This window comes from Azolla caroliniana, unplaced genomic scaffold (assembly GCF_043228905.1).
Source record: "Azolla caroliniana isolate FFs.n. ecotype wild unplaced genomic scaffold, voAzoCaro1.0.p SCAF_17, whole genome shotgun sequence".
In the NCBI taxonomy this organism is placed as follows: Eukaryota; Viridiplantae; Streptophyta; class Polypodiopsida; order Salviniales; family Salviniaceae; genus Azolla; species Azolla caroliniana.
The window spans coordinates 17,859,247-17,876,128 of record NW_028230452.1 but is presented as its reverse complement, the minus strand read 5'-3'; the positions used below and the strand labels follow the sequence as shown (position 1 = coordinate 17,876,128).

The window sequence follows — 16,882 nt, the reverse complement described above, 5'->3', positions numbered from 1 at the left end:
CCATGGTAGACATGTTCTCAAGGTATGAGGCGAAAGTGAGATGTTGCCGGCCTATGCAACTCTTGAGGATTGAAAAGTACAACTTCTCAACGTCTTTACAAAAGTGAATATGATTTAGAATGGAAGTGGTACATATAGCCAGGTTCTTGAGCTCAATGACAGTGGACCCTTAATGAACCAATGAGGAGGCACCAAAGGATTTAGATGAAGGTAAAAATACTTCCTACAAGGTGAGTATGTTTCGGAGAACCCGACGAGAGAACAAGAACGCCCGTAAGAGTGGTTTAAACTTTACAGGGAGGAAAAGACAACTTTGTTGTATGAGTTCCATGATAGTCATGCATGCCAAAGGGCTACGTGGGAAACCTTTGCAAAGTTAAAACAGAAGTAATGGTGGCCAAGAATATACAAGGATGTCACCCACTACCTCAATTCTAGATACATGTGAAAGCTACCAAGTACACTCAAATGTATAGCATAGAGATGAGTTGCACCCAACCTACCCACTAGACATACATTTCAAAGGATGGTGGACTTAGTATACATGCCAATGGGAGTGGGATAGATGAAGTATATGGTGCTTGTTAGGAGGACCTTATGAACCATGTGAAAGGAAGGGCCCTAAGAAACAAAACTACGATGGTTGTGTGCAAGTACTTGGTACAAGATGTCATGTGCCACTACGAGTGTGTATGGAAGACAACACTTTGAGCGACTAGAAGTAAAGTTTTCCTTTACAACTACATATAACCAAGATGCCAACAAGAAGATATAATGTGGTCCTTGTTCCATAGTCAAAGCTATAGTCAAGGTCTGTGTAGGAAGAGTTGGAAATTGGCCTCCGTTGATGCCTTACACCATATGATAGAACCACCCATATAAGGTTTATGCCAGTAGAGCTCATGTATAAACGAACGAGATTATTAGATCATCGACGAGATGAGGAGATTGGAAGACTTGGAGTTGGCAATGGACTAGAAGGTTTGACAATATGCACTGACTGCAACCAAAGAAGATCAAAGAAGGAGATTGGGTGATCATGTTCAAAAGCCTCAAAAATCAACAAAGCTCGATGATGAAGGTCATAAAACGGTGGTTTGGGCCCATATGTGGTGATAAACACAAATGATAATGCCACCTACCACCTCGTTGAACTAGATGGAACTAGGCTAGCGGGAAAACATGTAAAGATCTACAAGAAGTGACAAGAGGAGCTCCACCTCGATAACCTTGAGGTGAATGAAGAGGATGACAATTAGGACTAGGGGAGTGATGAATAAGGAGAAAAAAGGGAGAAATGCATAAAAAACAGAAAAAGTGACAATGCAAAACAGGTTAGTATAAAAAGAAAAACATAAATTAATTAGTGACCTAATGATCAAGATGATTGAACAATTGAAATTCCCATACTTCATACCAAGTGCATCAAAAGGGTTGTGCAATCTTGTTTTAATACACAAGAAGGATGCTAGCTTAAGTGATCTTTTTCCCTAGTTGTGTTATATAATATATTACCTACATATGTCCATTTATCTTTTTGTCTAGCTAAGCAAGTTAGATTTTTCTTCATGTTGTAGTTTATTGTCACAATCTTCTCTTCACTCATAAAAGAGGATACATTTTTGTATGGTTGTGCTATTTTACTTATTTGCATGAGATGGACTTTAGTTCTCTCCTCTAGCTAAGTTTGCATCATCTCAAGTTAGCACATTTTAGTCATTGAACCTCAAGCTTGCGGTTGACGCCTTTGTTGTTGGAACGTGAAAGAGCAGCAAAAACAATCAATCTAAACACCTATACAAGACCAATGAACAAGAGAAATCACGCTCAATAAAGAAAACACAGAGTAAAAAGCAATACCAAGAAAATGTAAACACAGCAAAGCGATGATGTTGGACAGAAAAATACATGCAAAAAATAGTGAGCTGCAAAAGCTAAAAGAAATGCAAAACATCATAAAACATATGAGATCAGGTTGAAAAGGATGTTGATAGACCAATGCTACAGTAGAGGCAGATGCATTAATGGAGTCAAGAATGCATTACAAAAATGTGTACAAAGCGATGATGTTGGACAGAAAAATACATGCAAAAAATAGTGAGCTGCAAAAGCTAAAAGAAATGCAAAACATCATAAAACATATGAGATCAGGTTGAAAAGGATGTTGATAGACCAATGCTACAGTAGAGGCAGATGCATTAATGGAGTCAAGAATGCATTACAAAAATGTGTACAAAGATTACCATTTCTACTCTCAAACATGACCCATCTAATAAAGTTGCATCAAAACATTTGAGAAACTACACAATACTAAGATAGCGCAAGCTCGTCGACACATCAATCCTTTGTGGGATGTTTCAAACATTATTCAACGCCTTAAAAATGAACACGGGAAAATCAAGGGAATATCGAACTTAGATTATAATGAAAAGAAAAACAGCTTATTGAAAAGAGGTGAAATAATATAATCATTTATAAATACATATCCGAACAAGGAAATACAAAAAAAAATATTTTCCAATCAAGGAAATTAGAAATTTCTATTTCCCTGCAAGAAAAACATCCATCGCCAAGTGCCCAGATAACAATCGAAGAAATCAGATGATATTAGGGGACATTGTACCCTTAGGCCATACTTTGTCTCTAGAGTGTTAAAATAATGGCAGTAACATGATGGGCAACTATGGCGATGTTTGTGATAAATTTCCAACTAGTAATTGGAAATTGATTTAGATGGTTGGTGACTTCCCGTATTGATTGATCAAAGGAACATGAATGAGAGCACCCTCATTTTTTAAGGAATGGAAAAAATAATATATCTAATCTTTAACTGAAATTTCCAATAAATATGCAAAATCTATTACACATCTGTAAGAGCTACAAAAGCTGCGAATTGGTCAAATCCAGCCTCCCGGTAAAAGGCTGCTAGCTGTTCACGACTTTCATCCCAGCTTCCATTTACAGTTGCAAGGTCCAACAAAAATGCAGCTTGGTCGAGTGCAACCTGAATACAAGTCCAAGGAAAACAAAAAAGAGGATTATTATCATTAAAATTTCCGGACTAATTTAAAATTAGATTAGGTCGCTGACTGATACAATGACTCGAGTTGTTGCGCATTATATTCATGATATGTTTTTATCGATAGAATGTAAAATTTTAACCTGAGCAGGCAATTTCCCTTTGTTCACTTCTTCCTTTCGACCCTCTTCTGTTATCTTCTCTTTCATATACTCTATTTGCTCATCTCCCCATCCAGCTATCTTAGCTACTTCCTGAATAAGAAACTTGCCCGAATTAGATTTGGAATAGAGTTTCTTTTCATGATCATTGATAACGTAGATTGGATCGAAAGCACATTTCTTTTTCTGGTTATCTAGACACTTTCTTTTATATTGAAGCATATCTTCTTTTATGGTAAACTCCAAACATTCGATCAAATCTAATGGCATATCTTTTATCATAAGCTAGAGGAATTGTGCTTCTTTCATAACAAATATTCAAAAATTGTTCCATGAAATACCTCATATGCACACCCTAAGGTCCACCAAGGAGACTTCAATGCTACCTTTGCTGCATCCTTTGCTTCTAATTGGCGACCGACTCTGCATTTTGGATTTGCAAATATAATATTCCAGTAAATGCCTAAGCAAGGTAGTCACACCTTCAGCAGAACTGAGTATAAGATCTAAACTTTCATCTACATACTTCACCATGAGTTCGGCGTTGAATACAAAAGGCCGTGCAAACCCAGGGAAATGCTTTTTGCTTGCATAAAATTCTCCAGTCACCAATGCTGAAACCTTGTTGTAAGCAAAATCAAATCATCCGAGAATGCAAAAATTGCTTTATATACATAAACAAAAAACTGTTTTCCTATTCTCATAGGATGCCCATATGCCAATTACCGACATTCCACTACCTCATCTCCTCGTTTCAAATGTTCATGTGCCAAATATTCGAATACATCTGGAAACATCCCAACCTGAAATTCAATACAATAGTTTTGATCTGTAAGAACAAATGAAAAAGAAATTATACCTAACCACTCTTGCCGGTATCATTTTGTAAACTACATAAAAACCATATCAAAAAATGTGCAGAAACTCATGGAGAGGTTACAGTTTGCCAACTTAGGGGATATGTTGCATATAGCCAGATAAAACTTTCCCTTTCTCTGGTATTTGTTGAGCCTATGTTTGCATTGCATTAGCAGTATCATATCGTAATCTACATTTAAAATCTACTCAAAATGATGAGCAGAAATTCATGGAGAGGTCTGGGTATTTCACTACCTTAGGCATACTCATAGAACTCTGATTAATATTCACTTGGGCTAAACTGGAAATTTGCAAGCTAAATCATAAAGGATGCATTATAATTGGTCTAAATATTCAGCCTCGTCCAAAATAATGAATGAAGGATGAAATTTTTTAGATGAAAAGTTCCCGTGGGAAGCCATTGGAGTGGTTCCTGGCTACTGCTAGGAACGGCCATGAATGCAAGAGACTGCCCTTGGTATGAGTGCTGCGGAAAGAGATTTGACAGAAGGGATGACAAAACAATAATCTATACCTTCTTCATGAGATATACAGGTACATTTGGCAATCCTGACTTTGCAAATTCACCTTTTTTGTATAATGTGAAGCCGGCACTCTCACACTTTTCCACGAGGCTTCCATTTGACTCTTTGTCAGCATCATCCTCTACTAGTAGCCTGTGGATATATTGGTCTACCTGCCAAAATTAACGCTGTAACCACAAAAAATATACTTTCTTGATCTTATAGTATCTTCAAACTTATTGACTACTTCAAGAGAGAAATTTTCTTGGTAGAGAAAGCAAAGGTTGCACTCTACTTTAATCAAATCATGCTCAAGGGCATAAAGAGTGGTTACCATACAGTTTTTGCAAGTAATCGAATTCCATGCTTTTGGACTTGAATCACAGGCATTTCCATTCTGTTAAAGGGAGTTCCATAAGTTCATAGACAATCAATGATGATTTTTAGAACTAAAAGTAAATTGCTGCTGGAAGAAAGCACAGAAAATTGACAAAAAGAAAACGATGAGCTCACCCTTCAGGTGGTGTTGGCCATCTCAACAATGCTGTAAGGGTACCTAATAGAGAAATATATAGTATGTCTTTAAAAGTGCTTACCTGAACGGATTCTTGTATGAAGCTTTTCCAAGAGGATCATTAGGCTTTAATTCTAAATTCACGTCTAATATTACAATGAACCAATAAATTCTTTGTCACTTATCCTTTTGTACAACTTTTAGATGCACGTTATGTGTTAAGAAATAAACATATAGGAGTCCATTAGTACGAAGATAAACTTACCTGTTGAGGTGTCCTTTGTAAGTGGTATAGCCAAAGGAAGTATGCCTTTCTTCTTTGTGGGGGACACAGCCTCAGCCCCTAGAAATTTAAAAAAGAGTCAATATAATTAAAGATATTATGATCAGCGTAACTATCAGGTTTAGTACTTGCATTCCATTATAGAGCCTCTAGACCTGAGGATAACCTTGAAAGGAATATTAAACGTCAAGTTTCTAACTTACCCAAAGCGCACACTACTTACAATGGTTCTCTTTGCAATGCTAGAGCATGTTTTTAGAGATTCTTTTATCAAACCAATATTATATATAAAAAATTTCTTTAACATACTGAATTACTGTGTGTCACGTAGTTTAGAACAAGACATGTGTCTTTTGGATATGTGGTTTTGAGATCCCAATTGAAAGCTTGATATTTCCGCCAAGAAATATGTTTCAACCTCATGCTTGAAACAAGCTAGTTCTGAATTTTGAAGTATTACAAGAACAAGGATGGATGGTGAAGTGTGTTTGGTAATACATTCAAGCTTCAGTTCAACAAAACAATAATGGTTTTTTTGACCTTCCCCTTAATTTCCTAATAAGGTAGAGAATGAGACACAAAATCAATTCCCAGAAAAACATGACTCATACCAATGAGCAATTTGACAAAATGAACAACTCTTTATGATTGTGGGGATTTTTATTTATTTTTGAACAGGAAAGTGTTTAGTTGGATAATAATTAAGGTTGACAATCATTATTACCAAAGAAGTTAACATAAGACTTCATCTTCAATGTAGGTAGCTAAATCATTTGCAGTGTAGCAAGTAAATTATAATCCCAACATTTTTTCAAAGTCACAATATCATAAGAAACATACCTTTTTCTTGCAAAATCTCAAGCATTAATTGAAGATTGGCCGGTGGTTCTAATAAAGCAACTTCTTTTACGAATGCATTATGATCTGAAAATATGAGATGATAATGAATTTTAGTTGGGGGAAATCGATCAAAGCACAATTGAAGGCCCTATGTATTCTAAATCCAGTCTTTCATTTCATTTCAATTACAATTTTGAACCTCCCAATTTGGAGGAGGCTGCTACCTTTACTGCAAATTGCAATTTCAAGTGTATAGTTCATTAAGAGCACGATGAGTCACTTTCTAAGTTTATAGCTTTCCTCTCACAAAATGGCGTATCTTATTTGTTGTGGAGCTATATAATTCCTCCACCTTACAGAATATAGCACAAAAAAATTGGCTTGCTTAGTAGTGATGCCTCTGTACCATGATAGTGATTTTGTCAAAGTAATGGAAAGCAATCTTATCCACAATACTTTTTCATGAGATAATGATGTCCTTCACAATAGATTGTGATATGCCATTGATAATGTTCAGTATAGCAACAAACTGCATCTTCTAGAAAAATAGGTGAGCAACAGCATGCATCTATTATTTCCTCCAATGCCCTTGGCCAAAACCCCTCACTGGAGCAACTTAACTGTCTTATTTGGGCAGAATATTCACAAATACATTCCTTTTCCTGTTCTCAATTGCAAGTGCTATCTAAGAAAACATACAAAAATGGTCATGAAAACAGCCCTTTCATCTTCCTCAAAACATATACTCTTTGAGCAAGTTTGCGAGGTCTTTTTTTTGGGGGGGGGGGGGGGGGGGGGAGGAGAAAACAGAGGAAATGAAAAGGAAAACGCATACCAAGAGATGAGACAAGGCATCTAATGGACCCAGATGAAATTGTGCTTCTTCTTCTTCTTCTTCTTGCCGTTGTGATTGTGATTTTCAGAGCACTTGTGGATGCAGGGGAGGCTCCCACATGAGGAAGAGGAGGAGAGAGAGAGCTCAAATACATCTTTGCATATCAATCTTTTTTCCCAGTCTCCCTTTCCTCACTACATACTCTCTTCTCCCTCTCTGTCTCTCTCTCTCTCTACCTCCAACTCTTTATCTACACAACCACTGGATTCACACTCAGTATCTGTCTCTCTCTCTCTCTCTACCTTCACTTCTCTCTGTCTCTGTTTGTCTTGTCCCTGCTTTTCTGTCTGTCTTAACTCTTGGGACTAATGTGTGGACACTCTTCTTCTTCTTCTTTCTTCTTTGAGTGTCCTAACTTTGGAAGATCATAGCGTAATCGAAGCTTTGCATCCTCGTGTCAAGCTCTTGATGGCATTAGAGTTCTTTTTGCTCTGCCACTACTACGATGAAATTTCTTTCGCCACAATATGATCAAGAGCCTTATTGGTCAAGTATAAAAAAATGGCATGAATATCACAATGGATGCAATCTATCTAACAATGAATTCTAATGAACAAGCGATTTGGAAGAATTCTGTGAGGAGAAGCCCAAAACAACGATAAATTTCAGTTGATTATGAAACGTTTGGTTCAGTGAGAAAGAGTAACTAATATCTTGAGAACATTTATAAAAAATGTTGACATTATGTACTAATATCTTAAGAAGACTTATAAAAAACATTTCCATTATGTCCAGCATTATGTCCAAAACCGCCCACAACCAATCCATGCAGATGCTCGTTTCTGAAATATTTCCATGAAGGGAAAATGTTTGTGCTTGTAAAAAATGGGAACTCATACCGTAGTAACTTCATTAGCTTTGTTTAACAACACAACCCCCCATGTAAGTTAATCAATTTATGTGGCAATTATAACTTTTAGCACTCACGATGAAAAATATACCTGAACAAGCAACCAAGCAAGTACAGATGAAAAATAAACATGTGGATCGACTACATTGTAGTTACATATCACATCATGCATTGCTAATACTTTTTTATCGAGGCATCATAATGCTCTAAAGTAGCTCAATAAACAAGAGAGAAGGAGAAATGTTAGGGTGGAGGAATATGTGCTGCATTCATGGTAAAACTGCTATTTTATACTGGAAAATCATACGAAATGGAGTTTTGTAAAAACACTTCATTTACATGACAATGCCAGATCATATAACATTCCAGCATTGAGTTGTTTATGACTTCCATAAACGTTTATACAACATTCACGAAGTAAACTTGCCGTTGAATTCACTTACGAGGAGGGTATATACAGGATAAAATCATTAAATCGTTGGCATTAATCACCAATTGTTGACAAAATGCTTCTTCCATTTACATTGAATAGTGTACCAAATAACTTGTTACAAAAAAATTGTACAAAGCAGAGACCATGTTCACAAAGGCCACGCCTCACACTTGCTCTAACAACAGAGACATCCAATACATCCTTAAAAGTCCGTTAATCATACATCATAGCAAAAACCTGCAGAGAGGAACAACAGGTTAAAAGTCATGCGTGAATCAAGACATGTTGAAGAAATGATAGCAAAACTATGTAACTAATACTAAATGGTATTATTTAATTTGACAGTTAAAGTGCATCAGACACCCATGAGAAAGAGACCAGATAGGAAATTTTCGCTTCCTAATTCAAGTTATCTTGACTAGCATTCCCATAAACTAAACTAGTTATTACAGTGAGATCATTGAAAGGTTAGGATCATGAATGCACCCTGTATTTCAAATAACCAACAATTAATGTTATATAGCAATAAGCTGATCAAACTTCACCACAAAACATACATACAATCCTGAGATTCCATACATCACACAATCTCTATACTTCACAAGGGAAACGCTACTGAGGTCGAAAATTGTACAAAAGTTTATCTGATATTGACTTCAAACTATCACTGATTTATTTATTCACGCAACCAATATAGATCTTCATAATTATATAAAAAGCGATCACGATGCAATTGATGACAATGAGTACTAATTAAACTAGGTCGAAAGTATTATTAGCAGAAACTTCATAACAGAATTAGAAAGGTTAGGTAACGAACAAGAGTCTTGATGGTGATTAAGGAAGCTTCAGTAAATTTTGCTTACTATGGACAGAATAAAGCATTAGAGGCTTTTGCTGAGAAATTAAATCCACATCATCATGCTGAATATTGAGATCCTATTGAAGTGTGGGAATATATGCAAAGTAAATAAATAGCTTTCAACCAGATGTATTATTGTGTGTCACATATTTGCTGCAAAATATGTTGCAAGAACTATAAGACATCAAAGTGGATGAGAAGGATCCCACATAACCCCATCCAAACGCTATATCAAACACCAACTCTAGCCCTCATCAAATTTTAAGATAGGAAATGTTGTTGTGAAACACTATAAAGATACTTAATAATAGGTCCCAATCAAAGACTTTGGAGCTAATTAGCATCACAAGAAATGTCTGTCATGAATCAGAGATTGCTACACTGACAGTCTCTCCACTCTCTTGATGCTCCATGTCGTTAGAAATGGTATACAAGCTCATCAATTCCTTCTCTCAATGGTTGAATCTCATCAATAATGGACTTTTATATATTTAGTTTGATGTCTTGTTTATGTTATATGTGATAAATTTACACAGTATCTCTAGATCTTAACTCACGTTTTGATAACTCTACACATGATGCCTGCATCTCAACTACATAGCCAAGCAATAACTACTAAAATTGCAGCCGATCACCTATCTTGCACAAATGCAACTAGCATGAACCAAATATGAGCCATGGAAAATGCCAGTGTATAGAACTAACCTTAATGAAATTTTCTTCGCGATGGAGACGATGGCTAACCTTAACTTTTAAGAAACACTTTTAGTACTGACATGTGACAGTCGAACCAAGTAGCTGCTTTCTGCAAAGTCATGCACAGTTCGTTGAGCATTCCGATTGTTATCAGATACATACCCTTGTTGAACTGCCTTGTTTTGCTCGACTGAGTCCTGGATGTACAAAGAAAAAAATTAATTAGTTCTAAACCAGATAATAAGCATGGTGTTCACAAGCCTTGGGTCACTACCTGAAGAAATTGCAGCATCTGTTCTTCAATGGTTCCTCTCATACCTAGGGTTTCAACCAAGACTGTGCGTGTGGCCCCCATGCGATGAGCTCTACTCACCACCTGCTCCTCCACACTGCAAGTCACACATATGTTACATCAATGGAATGCAACTGATTTGAGCCTCAATACTGCATGATATTGATCTCTTCAATGGTAAACAATTGACCTTCTTTTTGCCTCAATTATAGATATGGATGACATTTGTGCATTATGGCTGACAATTATCCTTACACATAGAAATGAACGACTTTATTATGCAATAATATTCATCACCTGCGATCCCAAATAGGCTCCATCAAATAAACGTGTGTTACAAAACTCAAATCCAACCCTAAAGCAGCACTGCCATCCATCAACAGCACGCTACAATCACTATCATTCTGAAAGCTTAGCAAAGATTTCATCTGCAAGAGTACAAAGGATGTAAAGTGAAGATTCAAGAAACAGAAATAACAAGCTCAAGATACTTTAGAGCATAGTAAAAACCTTGTTTGCAGAATGCATGGGACTATACATTGGTGCAACCCTGATACCTGCTTTGGTCAGCTGAGACATTCAGTAAAAGTCAGTACTGATATAAAGCATCTGCAATCTTCTGACTCCAACATGGTTATCATGACCAATGACCACATTAAAGAATGGCATGAATTTAGAAAACATGATATTATTATAATTATTTCAAAATCTTCATAAGACAGCTTTAATAATGACCATAATAAGCAGACTATAATTTTGTGTCTCAGCAGAAAGAGTGAAGCAGGAGAAAGAAAGAGAAAAAGAATAAAAATAATGATTCACCAGCAGACTGCCTTGAATGCATATTTACAACACAACAAAGAGAGAGAGAGAGAGAGAGAGAGAGAGAGAGAGAAGGGGAGTTAGATGGATTGTTAAATATAGTTAAATAGATAGATAGACAGACAGATATCTTTTTGACATTCAAGGGAAACCAATTGCAATCTAAACCATAGCAAGGATTGAACTCACTTTGATGAATTTGATGCTACAGTGTAAACCACCAAGCCAACAGCCAGAGAGAGGAAGTTAGAAAGAAAAAAATCACCTGGCTCTCAATAACATTGATGTGCTCAAGAAACTGAGAAAATACAATGGCCTTCTCTGCAGATTCTTGCAGCTGCCGCAAAGTTGCTGTCTCTTCCAAGTTCCTCATTGGATGTGTATTATCTTTCTCTTGGCCTAAGCTCTGATTTATACTTATACCCTTCAGCAATTTAAGTTTTTCAATGAGATATGCAACTTTACTGCTTGAAGTCGCTTGCCAATCAGGATTCCAATTATCCTAAAACATGATGTCACCATTATAAGCTTCTTTGTGAAGCATGAAACAGGAGTTCATGTTAAAATATAACCTGCACATATGATGGTTGCAATTCGATAAGATCTTGTGGAACAGGCCACTTGGGATTAGGATTTTCAGGCCTGGTCAAATCTTCTGGGCTCTGCATTTTATACATGTTACCACAGGCAGGGAATGTGCATTTATACCGATCCAAAGCTACACAATCCAGGCATAGCAAATGTTTGCAAGGAGTAATGATGGGCAGCCTACACCACTCTTGACACCTACCACCACCAACCATATAAATATTTGCCATGACACGCACAACATTTTTAATTTACAAGAGCATGCAATAGTTTCTAACCTGCTACAAGTGCCTCCAATTAGAAGTGCATTCTTTATGACTGCATAGTCCCAAGACTGTGGATCCAAGCCTTCTTGAACAAGCATGTCCATTGTCTCTTGAATATCTTCTCCAGCATTTTGAACTTTGATTTGGCCAGCTACACAACAGGAAAGTCTAACATTCCTGACTGTGGTACTCCTGAATTTCCATTGCTTTGGATTGAGGAGTGATTCGACATGTGAAGGGTCATTCCAATCTGCCATCAAAATATTCCGTCGAACAGTTGCTACAAGCTCATTGTAACTTTCTGCATGTTTTGGTGTAAAATCTAGAAGGGTGATCTTCCGCACACATGGTGGAATGGTGCATAAATCCGATTTCCTTGAACTAATCATGCACCTATGCAGAAGTTCTATTAAGCGAGCATGCCCTTCTTCATGTCCAGCCTCAAATGGTTTCAAGATTCCTGCTTCCCATGACTTTTGACTGCTTCCGTAGACCTCTTCATGAAGAAATTTGAGTATTGGTTGCAGGTGTGCAACTTGACTGTTAGGCGTATTAGGAGTCGGAGTACCCGTCAATACCCATCTTCTAGATGCATGCATAGACATAGCCATCTGCAACTTATTTGTAAGGCTGAGGCTTGCTCCAAGGGTATGTCCCTCATCCAGAATAATTCGAAGCCAGTGAACGGCCATGAGGATGCTGCTTTCTTTGTAGCTCCATTCACAGCTTAGCCTCGAGAATGTAGTGATAACCACATCAAAATTCCAAGCAAGGTCTTGAACCTTTGGAGCATGCTTTTGGTCGATCAGGACGCACACTCGCAGTTGGCCATGTTTGGTATGCCTTAGAATTTGATTCTTCCAATGGTCCACAAGATTAGCTGGGACAACGATGAGTGTAGCCCGTGAGAGATATAATCTAAAGACATCTAATGGTTTGCTCAATGCCTCTCTCAATGCTGGTAAATCTAATACTAAATTATCCAAGAAAGGAGGATAATGCCATTTGATTACCCCTTTTCCCACCTTTTTTGGAATCAAGCCGAATCTTTGAAATACAACTTCATAATTGCGTTGATCGTCTGCATGGTAATTGAAGGTGTGTATTGATGCAGGTACTGAAAGGCCTATAGTAGACATTTTTTCCAGCTTCTCAGGGTTCAAATTAGCAAGCCACGACAAAGCATGATGTGTTTCTATACTCCTTGGTGTCGCACATTCCTTGAGCACATTCGCAAAGTGAATAACATTCTGTTCAAGACCAGATACATCCCCAGCTTTATAAAAACCTGGGAAAGTTGATATTACCCCACATTCCCAGTTTTCTTCTGGGTCTCCACAGCTCTGACGCATCGGATCTTTATTCATATTGCAAAACCATGCCAGATCTTTATCTGGTGTTGTTGCCCCATTTTCCATCTTACGCCATTTACTACATGCATCACATTGTACCCAAACATCCTCTTGCCAAACAATATCCTTTTTAACCCTGTTCTTCAACTGAGGAGTCTTTAATGCCGAACCTTCGGCATCTGGACTTGGTAAGGTTTCTATCAAAGCATCCACTCGCAAGCTCTCATAAACATCTGAAAGCTTCCGTTTCACGGAACTCAAAGACCTAGTTGCAGGACCCATCTCCAAGGAGAGACGTCGTATTGGCTTTCCCAGTTGTGACGGTTCAATTAGTTCCCTCCTCTTCTGAGCTGGCAAGCTCTGTACTGTTGCTAGCTGTTGCAAAGAAGCATATGTAGGTGGGGTTGAATCAAGCTTGTTTTGTTTGGCTTTCAGATCCATGCTTCTTTTAAGAACAGAAGTAACCCGGTGAGAGCCAATTTCATAATATCCATACCTGTCTCCAGACCTATGCTCACACCAATTCACATGGGTTCCATCAGGAGGGGTTGCAAGCGTACCCTGTGTTTTCAAGATTAACGAAAGTGCTGTCACGGTCTTTCCTAATCCTGGTTCATCACAAAATAGACCGCCTTGAAAATCATTAATTAGGCGAGGTGCTTCCAGTGACAGTTCACCAGAGAGGCGATTGAGGTAGAAATGGAATCCATCCTTTGACTGAATATCTTTAAAGAGAGGATGCGGAATGATAGTAGGATGAAGCTCCCGTTGAAGCATCCAGCAGACTGCTGCCTGTTGGTGTGGGAAAAGCTTCAGGTGCATACAAGGCATTACAAACATTGCAAGCTCTCGGATGTGTTTGCAAGTACAAGCCATTATTTGTAGATCTCTTGGAGGAAGTCTGCACAAAATAGATGTCAAAACCTCATCTGGGATATCCCACAGTCCCTCTTCTTGACCATTCCTGGGAAGAATCCTCGTGCTAATCATTCTTTGTGCTTTAACGGAAGGAAGGGATTTAAAAATTGCATGCATGTCAAATCTCGATTGCTTCTCCCCTTCACTTGAGTCTGTGTGTGATTTGCAACCTAACACCTGACAGTTCCCAAGCTTCCACATATCATTGAAAATCTCAGGTTCGATTGTGCTCCCTTGAGGTGGTGCAAGGGATTTCTCTCTACTCTCCCAATCACAACTGCAAATAAAAGATACTGTTGGAATCATAAGTATCACTACATGTCAGCTCCAGATTACAACTGCAAACAAGAGATCCAGTTGAAATATGTAATCATTCACATCACTCTGTTTCAAAATGTGGTGATGTACACAATAAGTTCACGTTGGATCTTCTACCACATTCTAAACATGTGTAGCACATTCCATAAACTTCTAGTATATTCAAGAAACTTCTAGATCTTTGAGCTACACTAAGTAAGATTCTTCATGGGCTTCATTTTTGTGACATGACAAGCTTCGTAATATCTAGGCATGACGGGGAGACCTAATAAAACAAGGACCGCAAAAAACAGAACATACAGAGCAGGGCACATAACAAGAGTACCTGAGATGGTCCATAACGGCAGTGAAAGCATGGTTGGGCTTCCAATAGTTCCTCCCAGACCACAAGAAGGAGGGAAGATACAGGTCTAACAAAACCACAGCCCTCGTTTTAAACCCGTCGTTGCTGTGAGAAATCCGAACAACATGCCCTTTCACTTTCACTCCATTGCGAGCTACAAGGAGCTGGAGATTGTTTAATAGTTGAGCTCCACTATCCACACTGTTTATACCATTTCTCTTCCTTTTCTTGCTTGATATACTTAATGCTACCCTTTGAGATGAGGGTGAAGAGTGAGTGAGTAGTACCTTGGTTTCCGAATGTTTATCCGGAGATTCTGGTAATTGATCAACACGAGATTCTGATCGGTCAGTATGCAAATCTTCTGATTGGTCAATTTTCTGTATCTGGGAAGAAGTAAAAGGCAAACCAACGAATTTTCCTTCATAATTTGAAGAAAGCGTAGGATTGAGTATGAATCCAACGCTAGTGTGAAACTGAACCTCAGGTCCTTCCCCGGTTAACCAGCATTCAGCTCCAAATAGCCCTGAAAGAGGATGTTGACCATGATTAACATTTCCATAGCTTTCTTTTCTATTTCGTCTTCGAGAATAACAGAATCTCACATCAGAAGGCGAAGATTCTCCTCCTCCTCCTCCTCCTATCGGCTCCAAGATCTGAGGTCTAGCTATTGTGTTCTTCTGAGATTCGACGGGCGGGATCACAACAGAGGCGACGAAAGGAAGGAATCCACAAAGCTTGAAGTCTTGAGAATTCAACAAATCGTCCGAAACCGCGGAAGCCATGGACCAAAGAGAAGAATATCAGAAAACAATGGTCAGGCTAAGATTACGGTTAGCGTTGGGTTCAGGGTGAGAAACTAGGGTTAGGGTTAGGGTTAGGGTGACTGGTGAGGGTTAGGGTTAGGGCTAGGGCTAGGGTTAGGGTTAGGGTTAGGGTTAGGATTAGGGTTAGGGAGCTCTGCCGCCATAGCTACTGCACAGAGGAAAGCGAAAGCAAGAAAATCCGAAATTGAAACTACGGCTTTGTCCGCCGTTATTCCCTTGCGGCCAAGTCATCACCACGTCAGCAGGTTCCAGCTGACGTGGCCCCTGGCCGATGACGTGTCATGCCATGGACCCCCTCCCTTGATTGCCCGATGATGATGTGTCGCCCAAGATCTTCGCCCTCGTTTTTTGGGTTGGGTCAGATAGCCGTTTTGTCCGAATGCGTTTCAAGGTTAGTTCAGGTCAGGTCAGACAGAGGGTTTTGTCCGCATGCGTTTCGGGGTTAGTTCAGGTCAGGCGAGACAAGAGTGTTTTGTCCGAATACGTTTAGGGGTTAGGTCATGTCAGGTTAGACAGAGCGTTTTGTCTGAATGAGTTTCGGGGTTAGTTCAAGTCAAGTTAAACAAAGTGTTTTGTCCGAATGTGTTTCGGGGTTAGTTCAAGTCAAGTTAAACAAAGTGTTTTGTTCGAATGCACTTCTGGTTTAGTTCAGGTTAGGTTAGATAGAGCATTTTGTCTTGAGTGTTTGGTCCAAACCCGTTTCGAGTTAGGTCGAGTCGAACAGAGCATTTTGTCCAATGTCTTTTGTTCGAACGCTTCATCCATGAGCCGTATACATGCATCCCTAAACGTGTTTCGAGTCGGGTCAAGTCAAGTCAAACAAAGCGTTTTGTCTAGAGTGTTTTGTTCAAACATGTTTTGGGTCAGGTTGAGTCGGACAAAGCATTTTGTCCAAACGCTCCATCCACGAGCCATATACAAAGCATTTTGTCTAAATGCTTCATCCACAAGCCACATACAAAGCATTTTGTCTAGAGTGTTTTGTCTGAATGCTTCATCCACAAGCCATATACAAAGCATTTTGTCTAGAGTGTTTTGTTCAAACGCTTCATCCATGAGCCATATATTGTATGTAGTATATACCCTCTTGTAGATCCTTGTCGTACAACGAGACAAGAGAATCTGGTGGGGCCTAGAATTACCATTTTCCCTTGAGGTCCTCTAGATCATCCAATGGGAATTCAGCCTCATTATTATTAAATCGCGCATCAAACAACATAT

General features: G+C 38.6%; 2 protein-coding genes across 6 annotated transcripts; both read right to left on the bottom strand.

Annotated features, from left to right (window-relative positions):
* Positions 1-2,488: 2,488 nt before the first annotated feature.
* On the bottom strand, positions 2,489-7,242 carry LOC147853364 (cyclin delta-3). The gene is made up of 11 exons (XM_087333485.1): positions 7,035-7,242; positions 6,200-6,283; positions 5,342-5,419; positions 5,076-5,118; positions 4,902-4,959; positions 4,574-4,735; positions 3,921-3,983; positions 3,707-3,801; positions 3,522-3,603; positions 3,163-3,273; positions 2,489-3,004 (listed from the first exon to the last, which is right to left on the bottom strand). The coding sequence occupies exons 1-11, from the start codon at positions 7,186-7,188 to the stop codon at positions 2,861-2,863; spliced, it is 1,074 nt and encodes a 357-aa protein (XP_087189611.1). The 5' UTR covers positions 7,189-7,242; the 3' UTR covers positions 2,489-2,860.
* Positions 7,243-8,302: 1,060 nt separating this feature from the next.
* Positions 8,303-15,619, bottom strand: LOC147853363 (SNF2 domain-containing protein / helicase domain-containing protein / F-box family protein). Of its 5 annotated transcripts, XR_015531333.1 has the most exons (10): positions 14,817-15,619; positions 11,916-14,450; positions 11,622-11,835; positions 11,315-11,551; positions 10,738-10,797; positions 10,525-10,655; positions 10,210-10,324; positions 9,984-10,132; positions 8,741-8,864; positions 8,303-8,614 (listed from the first exon to the last, which is right to left on the bottom strand). XR_015531333.1 is itself a non-coding variant. In XM_087333599.1 (9 exons), the coding sequence occupies exons 1-8, from the start codon at positions 15,617-15,619 to the stop codon at positions 9,992-9,994; spliced, it is 4,236 nt and encodes a 1,411-aa protein (XP_087189725.1). In that variant the 3' UTR covers positions 8,303-8,614; positions 9,984-9,991. The 5 variants fall into 5 exon arrangements, 4 of the variants coding, with proteins under 4 accessions (XP_087189725.1, XP_087189726.1, XP_087189727.1 ...); XM_087333599.1 differs by lacking the exon at positions 8,741-8,864; XM_087333600.1 differs by lacking the exon at positions 8,303-8,614 and having other exon boundaries at positions 8,625-8,864.
* Between the last annotated feature and the right edge of the window lie 1,263 nt (positions 15,620-16,882).